At 44.1% G+C, this 21,755-nt stretch overlaps 1 protein-coding gene and 1 long non-coding RNA gene across 4 annotated transcripts; one reads left to right on the plus strand and one right to left on the minus strand.

The window, feature by feature from the left end:
* The first annotated feature begins 2,542 nt into the window (after nt 1–2,542).
* POF1B (POF1B actin binding protein) lies at nt 2,543–21,550 on the plus strand. Of its 3 annotated transcripts, XM_065846675.2 has the most exons (15): nt 2,546–3,031; nt 8,807–8,845; nt 9,305–9,406; nt 10,061–10,261; nt 11,682–11,812; nt 12,833–12,860; nt 13,847–13,921; nt 15,823–15,915; nt 16,389–16,502; nt 16,669–16,821; nt 16,941–17,051; nt 17,732–17,860; nt 18,146–18,219; nt 18,584–18,698; nt 20,374–21,550. In XM_065846675.2, the coding sequence occupies exons 1-15, from the start codon at nt 2,597–2,599 to the stop codon at nt 20,377–20,379; spliced, it is 1,806 nt and encodes a 601-aa protein (XP_065702747.1). In that variant the 5' UTR covers nt 2,546–2,596; the 3' UTR covers nt 20,380–21,550. The 3 variants fall into 3 exon arrangements, with proteins under 3 accessions (XP_071669585.1, XP_071669584.1, XP_065702747.1); XM_071813484.1 differs by having other exon boundaries at nt 2,543–3,031; nt 16,672–16,821; nt 18,584–21,550; XM_071813483.1 differs by having other exon boundaries at nt 2,544–3,031; nt 18,584–21,550.
* LOC139828846 (uncharacterized) lies at nt 15,519–20,640 on the minus strand. Its single transcript, XR_011740887.1, has 2 exons — nt 20,553–20,640; nt 15,519–19,469 (listed from the first exon to the last, which is right to left on the minus strand). It is a non-coding gene; the product is annotated as an uncharacterized lncRNA (long non-coding RNA).
* Nucleotides 21,551–21,755: the final 205 nt, after the last annotated feature.

Consider the following 21,755-nt stretch of genomic DNA (forward strand, 5'->3'; position numbering starts at 1 on the left):
TGTCTTGTCTGAAAACGCCTGGCTTCATCTTTATGGGAAAGTAAGGGCGCTGAGCTTTTGCTGGTTAAGCATGAGCAGAGCTCTGCAGCCAGGTTGTCCAGCCGTGAGGAGCGAGGACAGAGGTGGCAGAGTTCCTGTCTCTGCCAGGGGTTGTCCCACCATGCTAGGGTTCCTCCCTCTGCTAGGGGTTGTCCCACCATCCGCACAGCCCCAGCCAGGGAGCACAGGGTGAAGAGGTTAATTAGGAACCAGGTGGCTGCCCTGGGCTGCCTGGCTCAGGCTTTGCAGACAGGCACCTTCCGCCAAACCTCGAGTGCATTATGGCTTTTCCTTCAAAGGGAAGATCAGACAACTGAAGCCTCAGCTTCCTAGCTGGTTCTGACTTCCCCTTCCAGCTCACAAGCTTCCTTTCAGCTGAAAGCAGATTTTTATCTCTGCCTCATCAAGCTGCTTATGGGGTGTAGCTGCCTGCCAGCTTGCCAGCTTCTTAACCCTCTCTTCCTCCACCCTTTCAGGTAGTTTCTCAACCCCATATGACAAATACTTTCAATACTTTAAGTGTAGACACCAGAACAGAACCTTATTTTCAGCTGTTTTCCAAATGAGCATTTTTGTCTCCTATTTTATATCAAAATACAGTTTTATTCCTCCTAGCCCATGTCACAGCAAGAAATCATACTGAACAGGTAACACCCTGTAACGTACAGAATGCAGTATCACTCTTGGGTTTAGATGTATAGAAAACTTTGGTCACATTAAAATTCAATTGCTTTGTTTGAGTCTCTTTTCATTAACTGGTACAGATCACCATGCATATATTACTTACTGTTATTATTTATGACTCTAATAATCCTCGCCACATCTACAAAGGTTTCCGGAAGTTATTTTGTATTTCCATTATAATAGGATGACTTAGGGTTTGCTTTCTGCTGACTCTTGTAAGAAATTTCCAGGACACTCTTTATTAAGCAGGGCAGTACACACACACTGCTGAGATTCCTGAGCTGGCTCACCAAGAGTGTTCTCCACATTTTACATTACAGCACTTTTTTCCCCTAAGGAGTATTGCTGTAGTTTCTCTAGTTTCCTACTGATGCATAAAACAATTTTTGTGTAAAATAGAGAATGGGTTGTTGTAACCATATTTTATTGCTTTCCAATATACGGTATTTTAAGTTGTTTTGTGAGAAGCCATCAGTGGCTTTTTCAAGCCGGTGAACCAAGAGTGAGGTTTTAAGAGAACACAGGTTTTCATTGCATATAGTTCCTTTGAAACCAGTGGGATAAAACTTACCTCAAATGGCTTTTATATACACTCAGACATAAACTGTAAGTCTGTTTGGGTTTAATGCCTGAAGGAGAAGTGAAACTTTTCATATTGGATGGATGTATCTCCAGGTGTCACAGTACCTTAAAATACTGAATTGTTGTAGGATCGTCTCCCAAAACTCCCTGCTTCCCAGTCGCCTGTGGAGCAAATTTCCTGAGCACTTTTAAATTTGTGAGACAGAGCTTTCAGTGAATGGCCAAAGTAATGCCACGTACACAGCCGGTATCGCTCCATTACCTTAAAGGTGTTTTACCATAACACGGTACTATAGAAACTATTTTTTGTTTTGTGTGACCTGAACTTGTGTGACCTGAATTTGTTTCCTTATAGGGGAAACAAACCGACAAAATTAAGAATCTATGGTTTATTATTAAGGATTATATTATAAAGGATAATATTTATTACACAAGATTCTGCAATTATGTTATTGCTACATTACCTTGCAGAACAAAGTTCTCAGTTAGGGCTTGCCTGATGTAGGCAAAGGAACCCAAACCAAAATATGCTGGATTTAGAAATAACTGGAATTCTCATTCTTCTCTGTGGAGTGAGATTTTGGATGAGTAACTAATTCCTTCCTTTCTGGAGAAGCGTGGTGTCGTAGTGCACCTGGCTGCCTGCTCTCTGCGATGCAGCTGCAGGACACATGCGTTTAGCAAACATGCTCTTTTCCCAACACCTGCTGCTCCAGCGGCGTTTGCTGCATGGCGGGAAGGCGATGCCTCCCACAACGGCTCAGTTCAGAACTTCCTGATAAAGTATTTGAGTCAGTTGATTGAGTGGCTGATACCTGTGTGTGTACGCTCCCCCTACACACTGTAAATGGATTAATAACAAAGGGCTTTATGAAACAGCATTATGCTTTGTTTTTCCTCTGCTTTTTCCATTACGAGGTTTCATTACGGTGCTGTATCACAAGCCTGGATCCGAGGGCGGTATCTGCTATGTGGAGAATCCCCTCGCCGGGCGGGAGGAGGGCCAGAGCAAGGTGAATCTGCTGCAAAACACGCCCGGGGCACCGGGCACGACCCCGGGGTCCGCGGTCCCGTCGGCGGGGCGGAGGCGGCCCCGGCTGCCCCGCGTACCCCGGATCCCCCTGGCCGGCTGCCCGCCGAGGGGGCGGCGGCCGCGGGGCTCTGCCAGCCGCAGGTGTGTCCTGCCCAAGGCGCGGCCCTCTCGCAGGTACTAATCGCCGCCCTGCCCCGACCGCCTTCTGCATTCGCCGCCCCGCTCCCCCGGAGCCAGCGGTGCCCGAGCGCGGCCGCGATGTACGGGGGCCAGCAGCAGCTGCAGCCCCCCGCGCTGCCCCCACACCTCTCGCAGCAGCACCAGCAGCAGCACCACTACTACCGGCGGCAGCAGCACTACAGCACGCTCCCCGCCCGCCGGCCCGCTTCCTGCCCGGAGCCGCTGCCCCGGCCCCTGCCCTGCCGGGAGCCGCCACCCTGCCCGGAGCCCCCGCCCCCGCCGCGGCCGCCGCCGTGCCGGGAGCCGCCGCCCTGCCCCGAGCCGCCGCGGCCCCTGCCCTGCTTCGAGCCCGCGCCCCAGCAGCAGGAGAGCGGCGTGGCGTACGACCGGGTGCGGACCTACGGCCCCGGTTGCCGGCGGGTGAGCACGTCCTGCTCCTCCCGGGCGGCCTCGCCAATGGAGTGCTCGCACGGCTACCAGCAGATCCTCTCCGGCTGCGACCCGCTGCAACAGGTACGGGAGCGCCGCGGGGTCTCCTGCCACCCTCACCCCTCCCTCCCGGGGCGCCGCTCCCCCTGCCCACCGCGGTGCCTCGTTCCCGCCCGGGCTGAGGCGGTGTCGAAGCCAAAGGCCGCCCCAGGTGCAAAGGCAGCGGCGGGCCGGGAGCCAGACGCCTTTGTGCCGCCGGGCACGGCGGGGTGGCCGCGGGCTCCCGTAGGGCATGCCCAGCCGAGCGGAGGCTCGGAACGGGATGCCCGGTGCGGTGCGGGAACCCCGGGAACCGCCTGTCGCGGGGGTGGGCCCGGCCGAGCCCTTCTCAACCCGCCCCGCCTGAGCGGGGGGTTTTCCTTTGGAAAAGTCGTTTCACCTCGGACCGAACCGAGAGACCCGTCCCTGCCCCTGACGGCCGTTAAAAACACTCGGTCCTTGCACAAAGCACCCGTCTGGGGAAAACTGCGGCCGTTCCGGTCACTTTTCCGTTGAGGCGGCCCTGGAGCGGGGCTGTGGCCGGAGGGCCGGCCTGGGCCTCCGCTGCCCTGGGGGGCCTGGCGCGGGCCCTCCCTGCGGGCTCCGCGGTTGCGGGCCGTCTTTAAAGCACAGCGGGGCCGTTCCTTTGGCAAAGTGTGATCCCCAACCCCCTAATTAATTTAATCGTTTGATGGTGGATGGGTTCGGAGCCGCGCCGACCGGGAGGATCTTATCTTTGAGATGGGCAGCTGTTGAAAGCACTCTTGGCTCGATGAAGTAGCGAAAGCTTCGTACCTCAGTAACCCGTTTCAATCTAGAACTATTAAATACCTCTCGCTTTAAATTTCTCAATTTCATTTTGAATAGATCAGTAGATCCCATATTTGTTCATAGGATCATAGAACAGTTTGGGTTGAAGGGACCTTCCCAGCTCCCCCAGTGCCACCCCTGCCATGAGCAGGGACATCTTCACCAGCTCAGGTTGCTCAGAGCCCCATCCAGCCTGGCCTGGGATGTCTCCAGGGATGGTTCATCCACCACCTCCCTGGGCAACCTGGGCCAGGCTCTCACCACCCTCGTGGTGAAGAATTTCTTCCTCATGCCTTGTCAGTATTTACCCTCTTTTAGTTTCGTTTCCTGTTTCACAACTCCAATTTGCATGTTTTTTAAACTTTAACTTCCAAACACCTTATTCTGTTGAAGTATTTTCATCCATTTGTCAGTGGAACTGTAAAAATGCAGCCGGAGCAGGAGCTCGGTGCTGCCTTTCTCATGGATGGGATGTGCACAGAAACTCCTTTCTGCTTATTTGCTGCTACTCATGTAAATATAATATAAAGGTGTGTGTCCTTAATAGTACTGTTTAAATCGGTGGTGCTAATAATGTGTGTGACTAGGCAGCCAGGGAAGTAATAGAGTCGATTTAGCTTTGCTTTCAAAGTCGTCACAATGTAGTTTAGCAGGTTTGCTGCTGTGTGTTAAGGAAATGGCTTGAAGGAATTTATGGAATTTATATAATTTTAACATATGCAATTGATACCTTAGCGAAACCTTAAAACTTGAAACCAATGACTTAAGAACAGCTATGACTATAAAACAGAAAAGGAGAACAGAGTGGATTCTCAAAACTTTTTTTTTTTCTTCAGACTGTTGTTAATTTCAAATAGGACTCAATATGGAAATGCTTAGTTGTTTCAAGTTGAGCTTGTATTTGAATTTCTTTCCCATGGTATTAAAATTGTTAACTATGGAAGAGACTAGGAGTTAAGACGAATATGAAACCTGATCTTTCGGTACCATGTTTGCAGAGTTGAAGAGCTGCCTTCCTCTGCAGGGCGGCTTCTGTAAATTCTGGACACTGAGCCACTTCTCTGCTGGTTCTGCATGGGGTGGATGTGACAGACGTTCCCACTGTGTCAGAGCGGTTGGTCCCTCTGTTGCAAGATGTGGGGCAGGAGTGTAAACACTGGTCTCTTACCTCCCAGATAAGCGACCTGCTCACCGAGGCTGGATGATAGTCTGAATTGCGTTCAATTAATTAAATATTCATTAGAATAAGTGCTGCAGTCCCAGGCTTCCTCTGCTCTGATAAGTATGTGAACAATTTGTTAGATCCTCAAATACTGTCTCTGCTCTACGAAGTATGTTTAATTTTCCATGTGTGTTTTAGTCACTGAACCCATTAAGTCGCGCCGATGAAAAAGAATGTCTTGCTGAAGTGTTTTGCGGGATTAGACTTTAAAGACAAAAAAGGGCGTAGTTCAAACCCGGGTTTGTTTGGGTTGCAGTTTTAAGGGAGGAGAGGGAAGGTGCTTAACAAAGACTATTAGGAAGTTATTAAAGAAGAAAACAGTAACAGGGAAGTCAGCAGGGAGTGCACAGAAGGTGCAGCGTTGGTGCTGACTGTGGTTGCCAGGCAGAGGTGCTGGGGAGGGTGTAGGAACCTTCCAGAAAATCGAGTCAGTTGCCCCTTGAGCAGATCGGGTCCAGCTGCATAAACCAAGGGATGCAGCGACACCCGACTGGCACAGATCTTCCGACTTCACACTAGAGTTTTCAGTTAATGGCAGCCTGGAGCTGCAGTTCAAACTTCTTACTGGGCCATCTTTGAGCAATATTTAATTTGCTTTTGTAGATTAATGATAGAAAACCGCCTGCGGCACTGTTGATACACTGTTTTATTGTTTGGTTGGTGTGTTCTGTTGTGTTTGTGTACGTTTTTAGTAAGTTGGAGGGAAAGTCTGAAACTGGTGTGTGCATATCGCACAAATAATTGTACTTTTTGTCATCCAGCATTCAATTCTCTTTACTTTTTCAATCTAACTTTGTTGATGTAGAAGCCAAATGCTACTCCCAGCCATGACAAGCTTCATCTGGAGCGAATCAAGGCAAATTTGCTCACATTTGCTTAATCTAAATGAGGAATTTTCTTTAGAATAAATTCTCTTCCAGGATGGCTTACCTGTGTGAACTCTTTCACCGTGGTCATGAAAAAATATTCTAGGAGATGGCAGACACCAGACGTCTGCTGTCGGTGCAGAGGGCAAAACCCTGGAAGCCTCTGTAGGAGTTGTTGATCGTCTGAGATCTTTTCATGGCTGGGCTGGGTCCTGTGAAGTGCTGAGGGCTCTCGCCTCCCATCATGAAAACGGTATAATATTAACCAGCTTGTGAGGTTTGTCTGTATGGTTTGAAACAGACTCAAACGGCGCTGCCATTTCCGTATTTCAGCTGCCAAGTGTAACTCACCCGTTCTGATTAGACGACTGGGTTGCTTATAATTAACAAGACAATGGGTTATGGTTAAAGGAGTTTGACATAGATTAAATTCTTTCCTTAGTTGCTGTTTTTTTCTCTAGCGAAGAGAAATTGTTGAAATAAGAGTGTGCTGATTGTTTTTGCATAAAATTTGCATGGGATAACTGGATACATCTATGAAATGCTTATTTTAAAATTTAAAAATCCTACTTACAAATCTTTAAGACTAGCAAGAATCATTATGGAAGTGTTGGCGTGTACCTTTTGAAATTACCCTTAGAAACGTAGACCTAGAACAACTAGTCAGGTTGTTAAATCCCAAACCTGGTCATGCCACTGAAATCCACAGCAGCGCTGGGCTCCCTGTGTTAAATGCTGCATCTCCGAAGCCTTGCAGGAGATGTGTGCTCCTTCAGAGCGATGCAAAATGGAAGAGCCAGAGGTGAGCGTCCCTTGGGAGCAGCTCCAGGCCGGGTGGTGGCATCTCCTGGTGCGGATGGGGGAGCGGGGAAGGCGCGGGGGCACTTGGGGCTGGCACCCCTGGGCTCCTTGGCTGCCTCCTGTGGGGTGCGGGTCCAGCCTGCTCGGCTGGTGCCGGAGGAAGGGCAGGCAAATCCCTGTTCGTGATGGAGTGAAGGAAATGTATCTGCATTAAAGTTCTTTGGAAATGAAAGAGGTCTGGTGTCTTAAAAATAAGCACAATTTTATCCAAGCAAACCAGTCTTAGGTTGTGTGCAATATTCCACACATAATAAGACTGTCCTTTTGAATATTATAAGAGTGTATTTCAGCTCAAAATACTCCAGTCGTCATAGTTCTGAATGTATTCCTCTGAGAACACATTGCTAACTAGATAAAATAATTTTACATGTTATCCTCCCTAAACTAGACAGGGCAAGTTGCATATTCCACAGCCCTGTGGCAGCACGATTTACTTCAGGCAGGTTTGTCTAACTTATCAGTAAACTGAAAAGATGTCTTTTATTGTCATGCACAATGCCCACCTTGTTTTCATGTGCTGTACAGTGGCATCAGCTCTGAATACAAACAATTTCTGCTCTGCTGTGGCACCTGTGTTGTTGTAGCACCGGGTGCTCCAGTGCTGACAGAGCTGCTGGTGCGCAGCGTTCACTTTCTAAGTATTTTTGCTCAAATTCTGTAGGTTTCAGAGAGATGTCAGGGTTGGGCTGTATGTTCTAGACCTCCACGTTGTTTCTCTTCAGTGTTATGTCCCGACACAGAGAGTTGTGTTGGCGTTGGTGGGTTCCCTTCCTTTATGACCTTCCTCAAGTACGTGGCTGTGGGAGGAGGAGTGAGCAGCTTTCAAAGTTTCCTGCAGCAGTTAAGATTTTGAGATTTCTCAATTACCATGATTGCTGCTAAAACAGCTTTCTTTTCTACTTTGATTTCCCTGTCCTGGTGCTGTTATGATTCACTCTTGGGAGATTTAGAAAACTGCTTCAGGCTTCCTAAACTTGCACAACAAACAGTTCTGAGCTGGAAAGCTGACCTACTTCAGCGCCGCTCGTACCTGGCTCAGAATGTCTCCGAGGCTGAACTGCAGCAATATAACTTCCCAAGCACTGCCCACGGGTTAAGGGAAGAAATGACTTACTATGAAAATTGGAAGTTTGTACGGCAAGGAAGGATAAATAGTATGCTGTAAACTAACAAATTGCCCAATCCTTAGATTAGATGTAGTGGGAATTTTGCGTACTTGGGTGAAGAACTTGACGTGGAGACTCGAGGCAAAGAATGCAATTTGTTTTAATTGGTGTTGGTCCACAGGATGGAAGATGATGTCCCCAGTTGCTTCTAGACAGTGCTGGGGGAAAAAGGTGTAAGAATCTATTTGAAAATTAACAAAACTGCCGCTTACAGATTTCTGTAATTTAAAAAGGTGTATTTCATTTTTCATTCAAGAATGAGCAAATGTTCTGTGTGGCCATCTTGTTTCATAGGTGTCAATTAGGGGGTTTTGTGATGTTGTTTTAGAACAACTGCCACTGCTTGGTGGGCTGGTTAGTGACCTGCTGGGTTTGTTGGCAGTTCCTCTGCCCCTTTCATTTCCCTGTTTAAGCAAAACACAAATTTTCTTCTCGTGGCGAAACAAGAAAGTGTTTTAGATGTGCATCCATTACACCAGCTGACCTGAATACCTGAGACCGTAAGTAGAAGACAGTGTCTGTGAAACAGGGACATGAGGTCTTTGAGCGTGTACTCCAGGATGGCAGCTTTGATTTGCATCCTGTTCTCTAGGCACTTGCAGAAAATAAGGACTGATTCCCACAGACCTGCAACGAGGTGACTGAGAAAAAACAAACTTTTAATACTGGTACTAACAGATCGCGTCCTGTCACGTTGGGTGGGGGCTATTTATTTCCTTTGGGGTGGAAAGACCCCGTCTTAAAATCACTGCTGGGTGATTGCAGCCAGTGATCTCAGTGTGGTTATACCTGATGGCCGCATTTAGATTAATTTAGGAATCTACATAAGCTTGAGCTCTCCGCATAAAAGCTTTTAAAGTGCAATAATCACTGAAACTTATTTTCTTCCCCGCAGGGCACTATTCGAAGAATTATTATCGAGAATCCTGATCAGGTAGGAAAACTGTTAAGTGCTGAAGTTCTGCTTGTGTCACTTTTTCTCCCTTAATTCTCGTGATTCGGTGAAGTGCTCAGCTGCCTCCATCAGGGATGCTGAAAGGTCTGAAGTCCCATGGCCCATACTTGTGAGGGGGAGAGATGGAATTATTAGGGACTGAAAATTCTACAGGATGGCCGGTCAGGCTCCCCACCTCTGAGCAGGGAAGTCTGTTCATGTGCTTCAATAGCATTGCTAGTGGAGATCAGCTTCTGTTTCTGCTGTGTTTATTTCAAATATTGTCTAGATGGAAGCACAGTCGCTTTGTTTCCAAATGGACATACCTTAAAGAACAATCTGAAAGTATATGTGTTTTCAAAATACAAACTCCCTTACAATTTTTTAGTCAAAATTACACTAATTCTGAATTTGCTGCTTGGCAACATTTATGAATGTTTTTATTATAATGTTTTACAGGAGCCGTTATCCCCATTTCTTAGAGGGGGGAATTTCTTTCCTGGAAATAATGTGATCTATGAAAAGACAATAAGAAAATATGAGCTTTTAAATCCACAGCAAGTAAGTTTGTTGTTTATATTATATATTGCAAAAGAAATGGAGATGGTAGCAGAAACGTCATGCTCCTGGGTTGTTTTGACTGGGACATAAGCTAGCTTGTAGTGTATTGTTTTGGTGGGTGGCTTTGTAAACAGCACTGTTCTTGATTATGAAAACAAGATACCTGTGCCTTATATATTGTACACTTTGAACCTGGAATTGCTGAAAATGTTTATAGGGAAATATCTCAAGCCATTTCCTGTACTGATTTTTTTCTAACAGAAATAACAAAAACTCAGTTCAACTGGAGCTCTTTTTTATCTTGAAAATACTTAAATGAAACAGGATGTGCATGTTTTTCACGTTAGATCACAGAGGTCCTGGTTGTTAAGAGTAACAACATAATTAAATGTGCAACTCAAGAAAGTTGAATTGTCTGTTCTTTTCATTTGCAGCTACTAAAATTTGAGGAGTTGGTGAATTACAACCTTGAAGTGTGAAAGGCCAACTCATGTTCAGTTTGGAAAAAAAAGCAATTTTTACTAGGATTATTAAAATATTTGAATCTTGTCATCAGTCTTCCCATGCAAAACCACATTTCATCCATTTATATCTTCATCTTAAGCTTCCATCTCATTAGTGCAGCAGCTGAAGAAGGTTCATTGTTGTTTCCAGGAGAAGCAGTACCAGTTTTCCCAGCAGTGCCAGGCTCCCCCGGACCAGTGCCACCCTGCCCAGCCCTGCCAGCAGCCCCCAATCACACACCAGTGCCAGCACACGCAGACCAGCAGCCCCAGTGAAGTATTTCCAGTCTCTGTGAGCGATGACTGCGGAGGAAACACAGTGAGGAGGGTCACGGTTCAAACCTGCGAACCGGTAAGAACCATTTGCTGCTTGTTTTACTGTTCACAATGTATTTTTTGTGTTGTATGTGGAGTACAAAACTTTAGACACATAAAACTGCCATTCCCCAGTCTCAGGAGTTTTTGTTCAAACTTGTAGTAGGGTCACTAAGCACTATACACCTGTTGTACGCGAGTCACCATCCCTGGAGGGGTTTAAAAGATGCAGAGATGAGGTTCTTAGGGATGAGTTTAGTGGGGGACTTGGCAGCGCTGGGTTAATGGTTGGACTTGATGATCTTAAACGTCTTTTCCAACCAAAATGATCCTGTGTTGTGAGCGAACAGCAGAGTTTGTGGGTCTGTTGCAGGTAACTTGTTTGTGTGCTGTGATTGCAGGCACTGTCTACAACTGTCCAGGACTCAGTCACGTGCTATTAAGAAAAAAAACAAAAAGGCTGTTTTAGGTGTTGCATCCTGTTTGTTGTTGGCATAGACCTGGCTGATCATCATTCTGTTGTCATTTAAATGTGTCAAGTCTTGCTGGTTTGGCTTTTTTTTTTTTCCTTTATCTGGGAGCGTTACCCACTGAATCAGGTTTCATCTGTCAGTCTTTTTACAACAAAGATTGAATAATGTGAGGCCTATGTCTCTAGTTTTGGAGAAAAGATACATTACTTTATAAACTGACATCAATTCAGGATTGCTCTGTATCTAAACTGATCAAGGAGGACTTCAAATATATTTCAATTTGATGTATTTGACACAGATTCACTGGAAGCACAAAATTGGCTTCCTTCACCCTTCATTTTATACCAGGTTGTAAGTTCCAGAGTTTGTGAGGCTGTAGGAGGTTTGCTATACGTGTGCACTATTATTTTGGTTGGGGGAGGGAGTGTAGCGGTCCTTCCTATCCATCTATTTGATCTATAGGTGGTGAGACAAACGTATTTGGTGGCCTCAGTGTTAGACGTACACAGAATCTTTGATAGCCAGATGCTCCCGTAAACCAAGTTAGGTGCACTCAGCTGGGGTTGCTGTTTAGATTCTTTTATTGTTCACACACAAACATTTGAACTGTGGCAACACAAACACCATTTTTGCAGTGGGGAATCTTACACCCGCCTGGTTTTAGCTGGGTGCTGCCCCCTAGGCAAGTGTGTACATTAATGAGATTTCCTAATTCTCAGAACTCCCGTATTAGTGTAATGCTGATGACATTGCTGTAGAGATATTACTTTGCGTATTTCTTGCTGTTGTGAAGGAAGTCATTTATTTCTGTATCATTCACTGCAAACCAGAAGACATGGAAGAGTTAATACCAAGGGAGACAAGTGTTAACAAATTGCAAATTAGTAAGAGCGAACAGAATCAAATCCGTCATCCTTGTAGCATTTTCATGTTCAGCTTTCATTCCGAAGAAACTCAATTATGATCGTGTGTATTCTCTGCCAGGTGAATTGCTCTCAGGACAACCACGACCAGCTGGACTGCCGCTACTTCGGTGAGCTCCTTGCTGAACTGAACCGCAAGACCAACGACCTGTACAGTTGTTTGCTACAGCACGTGGAAAAGATAGGAGGAAGGTACTGGCATCATCTTCGTTCTGCCATTTTGGTGTTCCAGAAAGCTCAGTACTGCACAGCTGGGGGACAGGATTGTTTGCAAGTTGGATTGTTTTTTTTTTCCCTGACAACTAGAATTGACTGGGTGTTTTACACATTAATCTAATTCACAAGAGTGACTGAGGACATAAAAATGCTGTAAGCCAAGTAAATGTATTGAATTCGATGCTTTTTCAAATTTAGATGAATATGCAATAGGAATTACTTATTCCATGTCTGTTTGCATATAGAGCAAATAAGTATATTTACAGTGTGCTCTGACACATATTTAATGATACAAATCCATTATTACATCTTGAAGAAACAACCCAAATGTCTAAATTGCCATTTCCTTTGTTCTGTCATGGTGTTATATCACAGCTTAATAGACGGCTGGCATAAAGCTCAGTATCCACATGGAAATTAACACTAAGCATGTATCTGCAGAGCCCTATGGACTGTCTTTGAAAAGAAATGCAGATCGCAGCAGCCGGTAACCTTGAGTCCTCACCATGTTCTCCCCTTCCCTCACCGTCACCTTCCCTCTTGCCCCCAGTCTAGTCTGGTGCTTGCCAGGCTCACTGAAATCAGAAAATGGTCCCATTGCAGGGGAAAAGTGGAATTTAAGCATCACAACCTGACATTGCTAAATAAACACTTCGGGCATGTCAATATGTTGCAACAGTTCTGGATCAACCATTACCAAGGCAATTAACAATGTAATTGGGTTAACCAAACATAATTGGGATAACTGCCCAGAGAAACAGAGATAGTGAGACTGTGTTCACTGGACTGCTGTTGGGATTCCAGCCTCCTCAGATACTTCTGCATGGAACCATATTTAACAACTCCTGTTGCCCAGCATCTTAAAAGGAAACAGCTGTAGATCCGACAAAGAACCTTCCTTGCTCCATATTTTAAAGTTTATCTTTATATAGTTGGGACTGTGGGCATGAACAGTTCTCCATTCACTTTCTCCATTGGATTTTGTCTGTTTTACAGGAACCATGACATTGAATTTACATCTCAGGTAAGCATCAGGCATGCTCTGGGTAAGCAGTTCCTGACATGTAGCTCTAGTAACACTGGTGTGGATCCGCCAGCAAATTAAGGCAAGGCGGTTTTAACGAAGGGTGCTGGTCTTTGTTAGTTAATGATTCCTGCTAGTTAATAATATTCAGAGCCTGAAACCTACTGCTAGGCGTGTATTTGCAAATGCAGTAATATTGAAAGGAACCTTTCAGAGTTTTTATTGTTCCAGTGTGAGAGTCAAATTTTGAAAGCCTTCCTGTTGTGCCAGTAGTGGTTCCATTGTCACACAAACTTACAGAGCTATGTGGGCTTTCACTGCACATTTTGTGAAGGATTTTTGACTCTCTTGCCAGTGACGTTGCTGTTTGGTGGCAGGTGCTGCCCCACAGTGCGAGAAGTGACGAATGTCGCCTCCCGAAGAACTGAGGAATGCAGGTCGGCAGAACAGAGTTCCCGCCTCTGCAGGAAGCTCATGTTTGTGAATTGGGCCAGGACAGAGTGATCAGCACCTCTGTTATTTCTAAAGGCATTGTGTATATAGCAGAAATATTAGTCTAGGATTAGAGAAGCAATGCCACTGGCAGTATCTCCTGAGACATATTGGTGTCATCTTCATTGACGCGTCTGTTCTTTGTTTAGAAACATGGGATTTACTCATATCATAAACTGCTTGGGAGTTCTGTTTTAGCATCAGCTGTTTTCTTGAGAGGGGATTGTTTTGAATACTGCTTTTAAAAAATAAATGTTAAACTCAATGATTTGAATATATGCTTCATGTATCACTTAATCAGTTTTTATATGCCAAACATATATGAGACTTTGGAAATTTTCTGGATATACTTTGATCTATTTTCATTCTTATTTGCCTTGTACTAGGCATGCTTTTCATAGCAGACCTGTGTAATTAATGAAGAAACCACATTATGATCTACCAGGCAAAACTCTTAATCAAGATGTCTCCCCTTTCCTCCCTTCTTTGCTTAGAATGAAGATATTGAAGATTTAATTCCTAAAGGACTGTCTGAGGCAACAAAGCAGCAGATTCGTTATCTCCTCCAGGTACGTGAATGGAGTACGGAGGGGTGTGCGTAAGCCTGTAGTAACCTGAAACAGCCTTATACATACTGGGGATTTAGTACATAACATACTTCACTCTGTATTCTGCTTATTCCATTTTCTCTAGTGAAGGGTGAGGAATCGTACAGGTGCCTCCAACTGTTGTGTTGTGACAGTCAGTTCCACAGACAACCTGTGTATTTTAAACTGAGCTCTACTGGTGCTTTCTTACAGTTTCACTGGAAACCACCTTGGCTTTAGACCAATTATAGGAGAACACAGATCTTTTATCTTTTTGTGTTGTATATTAACGGTTTTTTAAAAGCTAAAGGCAAATAGTAGGTGCTTTGCTGCATGTTGAACTGGATGTCAGTTGCCACCTACTAATGCTTGTACCTCAGGACAGTTGGACAGGGTGACCTTGCAAGTCCCTTCCAACTGGAATTATTCTTTTACAAGGGAGAGGGACACTGACACCAAAATATTTCGTGACCCCATGTTAGAACAGTGTCCCAGGCAGCTGGTGCAGCTTGCTCTGTGTGAAAGAGCTGAAACACAGGTTCCCTGGTTTCTGAAAGTCCCCTGGTTTTACACTCTTGCACCTGTGCTTAAAAAAACGCACCCGTCTTTTGGGGAACTGGATTTTGTCAGCATCCATACCGAGTGTGCTCTGGGACGGAGTTACGTGGGGTTGGTTTTTACGTGGGGGAGGATTCTGAGCATGGGCTGTGCTGGGTGTGCCCAGGGACGCAGGTCTGAGAGCGCCCAGAATTTCACTGTACGTGGCACCTATGGAATTTAGCAACCTCTAGCACTACATAGTTGCTGAGTGGAGATTTATTTATATTTTTATAGTCTAAATTCAACTCTTATGTTTTACAATAAAACAAAACTGTAAGTCAAAACTGAAATTCTACTTTAATTAAGAAACAAATGAGTGAGTTACACTAGAAATGTTGTTTCTGAAGTCTCAGTCACAACAATAGCACCAATGGGGATAAAAGATACAAGGGCGAGTCACCATACTGATGGAGATCCCCATGGCTTTCTTCAGTTTGATCAACAAATTTCTATTTTAACAAATAACTTCTAAGGGAAAGTTTCAGGAGAAGAGAAACAGTCAGGAGGATTTAAGTTTTGTCCAGATAGTAAAAAATACAACTTTTGCATAGAATATCCAGCCCTTCCAGTTGAGTCAAAACTTGAGGAATTGTTCTTTCAAAATCTGTTTTTCTTCTTTCAAGTATTAGAAATGTATCATAAAATGCAACATTTGTGTTTTAATATGAATCAATTCAGAGCTGTTAACATGCATTTAAAGAACAAACAGATCAGCATTAGGCTGTTGTGCGTTACTGCCTCTCCTTTTCATACAGCTGAATCCTTTAATCTTTGGGATCTTTTAAAGGGAGGAGTTAGTTGTATGGCCTTTTTTTATTTATTTTTTTAAAAAAAATTAATTAAATTGTCTTGCCCGTGGGCAGAAAGCGCCCTTTGCCAGATCCCAGACATGATGATTCATTCCGCTCTGGCTTCTCAGGTAGGGGAGTTAATTTTTTTAAAATCTGCCTAAGTCACAAAACTCTGAACACTCAAAAAATGATTGTGCAACATTACACATTTATTTTTCCCTTTATTGGTGTACAAATGCAGTTCTTTAGTCTCTTGTTCCTTCCATTTAAAAATATGATCCTGTGTTCCAAAGCAGTAATACAAAAATTATGCCATTTGCAGAACAAAGTGCATGAAAATGTGTCTGTAGAAACTGTGGGCACTTCACAGCCAAACATGCAGTGGTTCTCAGAGTGAAGTTATTCTTGGCTGTAGAGGAGTTTTCTGTCCGACCCATTGTCAAGCATGTTGTAAACAAAGCATGCTAATCAATCCTTTTTTTCTCCTCCTAGATGAGAGTGACATCGGATAAATCTTTGAGACTTGTGCTTTCCACTTTCAAAAATCTACGTGAAGAGCTCGGCCACTTGCAGGATGACCTGGGGGTAAGTCCGGCTGTTCATTCTTGTGGCATCATTACGAGGAAATGGAAATTGTGAGCTGGAAATGGCTGGTTTGTGAATGACTTGCAGCACTCACACAGCGGATGAGGTTACATTTCTTTCTAGCACTGGTTTTCCTGTGTTCAATTCGTTGAAGTCTAAAAACCTAAATGCTTTCAAAGGGAGAAAAGACTCTGCTGAGTGGAATTAGACTTAAAGCTGAATTGGTGTTGATGTGTGGAACTGAGAGCGGTGTCAGGATCCCAGCCTCACCACACAACACAAAGCCACAAATACCACCATGATGGGCACCCGTGCGCTGTGTAGGTTTAAAAGCCACTGTTTCAGGAAAAGGCAGTGTTTTCTCAGTTCTAAAACAAAACTTACTAATTACTCAGTGTGTTGCACTCTGATTGTGGGAAAAGTTTACTGAAAAGTTGCTGCTATTGACCATAAACACTTCTTTTGTCTTGCAGAAGTTAGAAACCGACAATGTCTTACTTAAGAAGGATTTGGCTTTTAAAGATTCTCAAGTGAAAGAATATGAAACCATGCTGGCTTCTCTGAGAGAGAATAATCGTCAGCAGCAGGTAAATCTAAACCCATACTTTCAGTGTAATCAGAGTCAGCTCCAAACCAGCCCATCCGCTGACTTGCGTTACGTGTAACCGCTGCCCGGTGCACGTGCGTGACCCTGTGAGCTCTGCGGGACGACCCCGCGCTCACCACACGTCTCCGGTCTCTGCCCTCGCCCAGCAGGCGCTGCGGGACAGCACGGCGCGGTGCCGCTCGCTGGAGGAGCAGCTGCTCTCCCTGCGGCTCAGCGAGGGCGAGAAGGATTGTCAGCTCAAGGAGCTGGAGTACGGCAAGCGTGCCCTGGAGCAGGAGATCCAGAGCCTCCGGCTGCAGGTAACGGGCTTGCCTGTTCTGTTCAGTGGCTGTTCTTCACAGATACAGATGTGTAATGCATGAAAAATAATGACAAAAAACGGTCTTTCTAAAATAAAAAACTACTGAATTTTCTGTAGGCCTGCTCTAGTCCAACGCTCCAGACCACCACTGATGAGCTCTCCAGCCGTTACGTAGAGATGATCAATAACTTGAGAGAGGACAAAGATCGTGAGATCCGCAGTCTCAGGGTAAGCTGTTTCACTTGGTGTGTTTCTTGCCTTGTGTGACTGGGTGAGCAGTTTCTTTTTTAATTAAGGAACAGGAAAGATCTACCATGTGTACTTTTTAGATATATTTTGGTTCTGCAGTTACTTTATACACAGACACTTATGAGGGCTCAGAAACACTTAGGGTAGAACATAAAACTGTGACTGAAAAAACAAAACAAAACTAAACAACCCCACAAACAAATAAACAACAACCCCTTTGATACAGAAATTTGTGATTAATGAGATGATTAGCAGCTTTTCCTAAAGGGAGATGTTGTGTGTCCTGATAAAGTAAGAAACTAGCCAAAAGACACCCAACAGAAAGCAAAAATAAATCCCAGTGAAAACTGTATGTAGGAAACATCTCATTTAAATCATGGTAGTAGTATTCTCCCACCCTAGAAGCCAGTTCAACTTGTTCAGTGTTGTATTAGCTTTGTTCAGCATTATAAAACCATTACATTGATAGTGGGTGGACTTCAGTCCAATTAGCACTTTGTAAATTTACTGTGCAGCTCAACATTCTTATTTGAAAATCATTGGGTCTCACTGGTAAAGATTTTAATGAAAAAAATACATCTAGCGTCCTAGAAACATACTGAAAAGGGAACCTGCAAGGAGCATAACACACCTGATTATTCCTTGAATATGTTTTATAGTCTCAGTTATCCCAATTCCATCAAGATATATCAAGGAGAGAAGGAAGTAACAGTGACTTGCAAATAAGGTTGCAGGAACTGACATCGACGCTGGAGGAGAAAGATGCTGTTATCAAACAACAGCAAGAGGTAAAATAATACAGCTTATTTCTCTGCTAAGAATTTTTATCTTTAAGCCTCCACTTACGGTGTCAGTGGAAGTTTACTTGGAAGTGACTTGTACTCTGCTGGTTCAGCAGTCGGGGTTAGGATTGTTTTTAGCTGAACGCTATTCCTCTGCCAGGCTTTGGGAGGGGGAGGCTTGTTTGGAATGCTTTTTGAGACGCATTTCTGCAAATCTTTTGTTGTGATTTTAGTGAACTAATGCTTCAGAAAACATTGTTTCATCTAACTGTTTACTTTTGCTTTTCTCAGGAACTCTTCAGATTGAAGCATGAGAAATTATCAGGCAATCCGTCCCCTGGTGTAACAACTATCATCACTAAGAAGTAATGTAGTTATTCACCTTTCTTAACAATACATCCTTTTGATTTTCCAGTGTAAAGCCTCTCTCTGTTAACCAAGTTCTTGCCTCCTGAAATTGGCTGAATGCTGCCTGTTAACTGACGGGGAAAAAGCCGAACTAGGTTTTCCTGTCCTGGGAGGATTCAATACTAAGCACTTATTGTAAAAGCAGCTGGAGGGGTGGCCGGCATGGTAATGTGACATTTCAGTGATTGGATTAGCTTTTTAGTTACTAGTGAAAAGCTTTGGGGATTAATGAGTGGAAGGATGATGTGGCAAGATCAGAGTCAGTGATCTGGATAGGGGTGGGCAGATTTCAGTTTACAGGTTTGCAACTTGTCAATACAGGTACAGGAATCAGTATCCTATTCTGGGTCTCCTGTCTGATGACTACAAGGCGACATCACCTGTCAATAAATCACAGACTATTGTAATTGAGAGGACTGGAGAGATATGGAAACAGGTAAGTTCTACCTAGAGATTGACTGTTCAGTCTCTGAAATTCCTAAGTATTCAATTTAGCTTCAAAGAAAGTATTAGCCAAGATTGACAGCTGAGAGAAAGCCATAGTGTTAATTTAACTTGGCTGCAAAAAGCTAAGTGACTGGTTAAAGTCACAGAACTGCACTCTCTAGTGCAAGAAGGCAGTAATTGTGGGGTGGAGTATAGATAAAACAGCCTTTCCTTGTTTTCTCTGACACATAATAACCTTCAACAAAATTAACAAAAGGGAACTCCAAACTATTATTAAACATCATAAGCACCTTGTCCCTGAAGCCCACAGTGAACCAGGGCAGGGACTAATCCAGGAACCGCAGCAGCATGGTGACTTCTTAAGGAGTGATCCCAAGTGCAATAGCAAATAAGACACAGGAGCTATTTATGTTACAGGGCACAAGGTCATGTTGCCAAGTTTGAATGACCAGGTAAAGGCTTGAGAAAGGTCAGTGTGACCAGTTCTTGTGTTCTCAACAAGGCACTGTGGGGCGCTGGCTGCAGACAGCACAGCCGAGCAGCACCATAAACAAGGGTTAGGAGAGCAGCTTTGTGGGAAGACACGGCCAAGAAAAAGACAATGATGTGAGCAGCCTGAGTAAAAAAAGGGTAAAACATCTGGCGTGTTCTAGAAGGATACGTTACCTGGAGTAGGATTAAGAAAATAAAAGGTAGAGGGCACTGGCAAACAGAAGAGTTTAATTACTGATCTCTGAAACTCCTCCAGTTGCACGTCAACCTAGTGAAATGTCCAGAGTTAAACAGTAATGAAGAAACTTACAAAAATAAAGCCCAACCTCCCCTCTCTCCTAGCTTGCTTGAAAAGTTAGTCATACTTTGTAAAAAATGGGAAAGATGAGTGTACTCTGCATTGGAAGAGATCAGTATCATTACACCAATGAGAACTGTTTGTATTTTAGTTTCCCAAGCACTCTATCAATCACTGCTGCAATTTTCAGCTCTAACAAAATTACTTTGCTGCAAGATGAACTTGATAAATCCCATGTGAGCAGTGCCAAGTTCACCTTTACTCCAGGCTTAACAAGCACTTGGTCTGTGCTCGTGTCCTGCAGCCAGATCTGTCTGTCTGCACTCAGTACTGAACAGTAACACTGATGGGCAGCTGAGTAGTGCCAGGTTTATACTGGGCAGTAAATGGTACATTACACAGGCTTTCAAGCACTGATTATTTGTTATGCTCAGGCCTTTGAGATACTCAAATGAAAGTACTTTAATGTTGCTTGTAATGTCAATCCCAGTTATATTAGAGAAAACTTTTAGGGCAGAAATTCTGTAGTACCTGCTATGTAAGTAGCTGATAACTTCCCATTCTCAGCTGTTTTCCCAAGTACAGAACAAGCTCTTGTCCTCCGTTTTGCATTTCTTGGAGCCAGTGAATCATGTCAGTTCTGACACTGCCCTTTCCCGAACAAAACTTTTCACAGGTTAATACCACAGCTTGCACCTCACCAGCACAGATCTGCTGAGCCTTTGTGAGGGAGGAAAAGCTCATGGGCCCCTTGAAGTCAGGCTGTTAGAGAAGTACATAATAAAATGAGGTGTGCTTTACAGAGCACAAGTTTGCTTTATAAATAGAAATAAGTTTGTGCATTTTCTTCTAACAAGTTGCTTGTTTCTTTCAGGAATGAAAGAAGCCCCTAAGAGCTGCTCAAAGGTGAATTCAAGTACTTTACTTTCTGCTATTTTGCATCCGAAAAAGGTTCGGTCTGACAGTGAGAAAGGCTGGGGAATGCACTAAGGACATGGAAGCATGAAGTCATGGAAAACATGGTCTCATCCCCACGATGAAGAACTTGGTTACCTGTGTCCATAACAGCTGTGTACAAATCTCCCCTGTACTTTTGCACCCTTACGTTTCCCTCAGGAGAGCGCTGTGCCTTGCTTTTGTGTGGACTTGGGTTTCTTGACATGACTGACTTCTGTTCTCCAGCCAGTCCTGATGCAATCTGAGAGACAAAAGGAATAAGTGTGAAACCTTTTCCTTTTTTTCCTATTAGCCTCCTCTTCTGTCCTGTCTCCTCCCACTGAGAAGTGAGCAGGATACCAGTTGAAGTCCCATACATGAGTGGCTGGTTCCAGCACAGACGGACTCTCAGACTGACAATTTCTGTACTGCTGCCTGTTGAAGATGAAGCAAACCCCAGAAGCAACCTTCATGGGGAACTTTAAAAATACCTCACTGAAAAACGCTGACCTTGCATCTGCCTGTGCAGGGGAACCTAAAATGCAAAGGAAAATGTCTTAACTTACCCCAGCTACACAACAACTCAAACTTAGCTACTGAGTTGCCAAATACCAGAGTTATGTATTTCAGTGCAACGACAGCGCAACTGCAAATTCTAAAAATGCCATTGACCTCAGAGCTGATGTATTTTCAGCTGAATCTTTAATTCCTCAAACCAGCCATAAGTGTCCTTTGCCTTGCTTAAAAAGTTCAAGAACTTGGTATATTTTTATATAGAAAACCTTTGCATGAGAATAGCTCATAGGCCAAACTTCGTTCTCAGACCAACCTTCCATTTACAATTTTTGCTCCTTGCAGGACCACAGCAATTCTCTCAAAATGATTTGGTATGAATAATTAAGCAGTTGTCTCAGCAACACAGTGCAGAGAATCATGGGAAATTTTAAACTATGCAATCAAAAGGTGCTAGCTCTTCAGCATGGGGTTCTTGCTTTGCTTTACTTCTTTAGACATATATTTCTATTCACAAATAATATATATATATAATCTCATGACAACATTTAATGGTGAAAGGCTACGCGTAACTATGAAATAAACCCAAGATAATCTTCTGAGTCATGTCTGTCTGTACTGGAAACATCCCCTGACTATGCAATAGGCTAGGTGCTTGTTTTAGGTGATACAATATTGACTTTTTTAAACAACTTGTTAGTCTAAATTAATATTTACCAGTAAATGAGTGGTGTTGGGTCCATTCTGTTGCTCCTGACGCCAGTCCTGTGCTCAGTTAACGCTGGGACGGCAAAGATGACCTCACTG

Source organism: Patagioenas fasciata, chromosome 11 (genome assembly GCF_037038585.1).
Source record: "Patagioenas fasciata isolate bPatFas1 chromosome 11, bPatFas1.hap1, whole genome shotgun sequence".
Classification (NCBI taxonomy): domain Eukaryota; kingdom Metazoa; phylum Chordata; class Aves; order Columbiformes; family Columbidae; genus Patagioenas; species Patagioenas fasciata.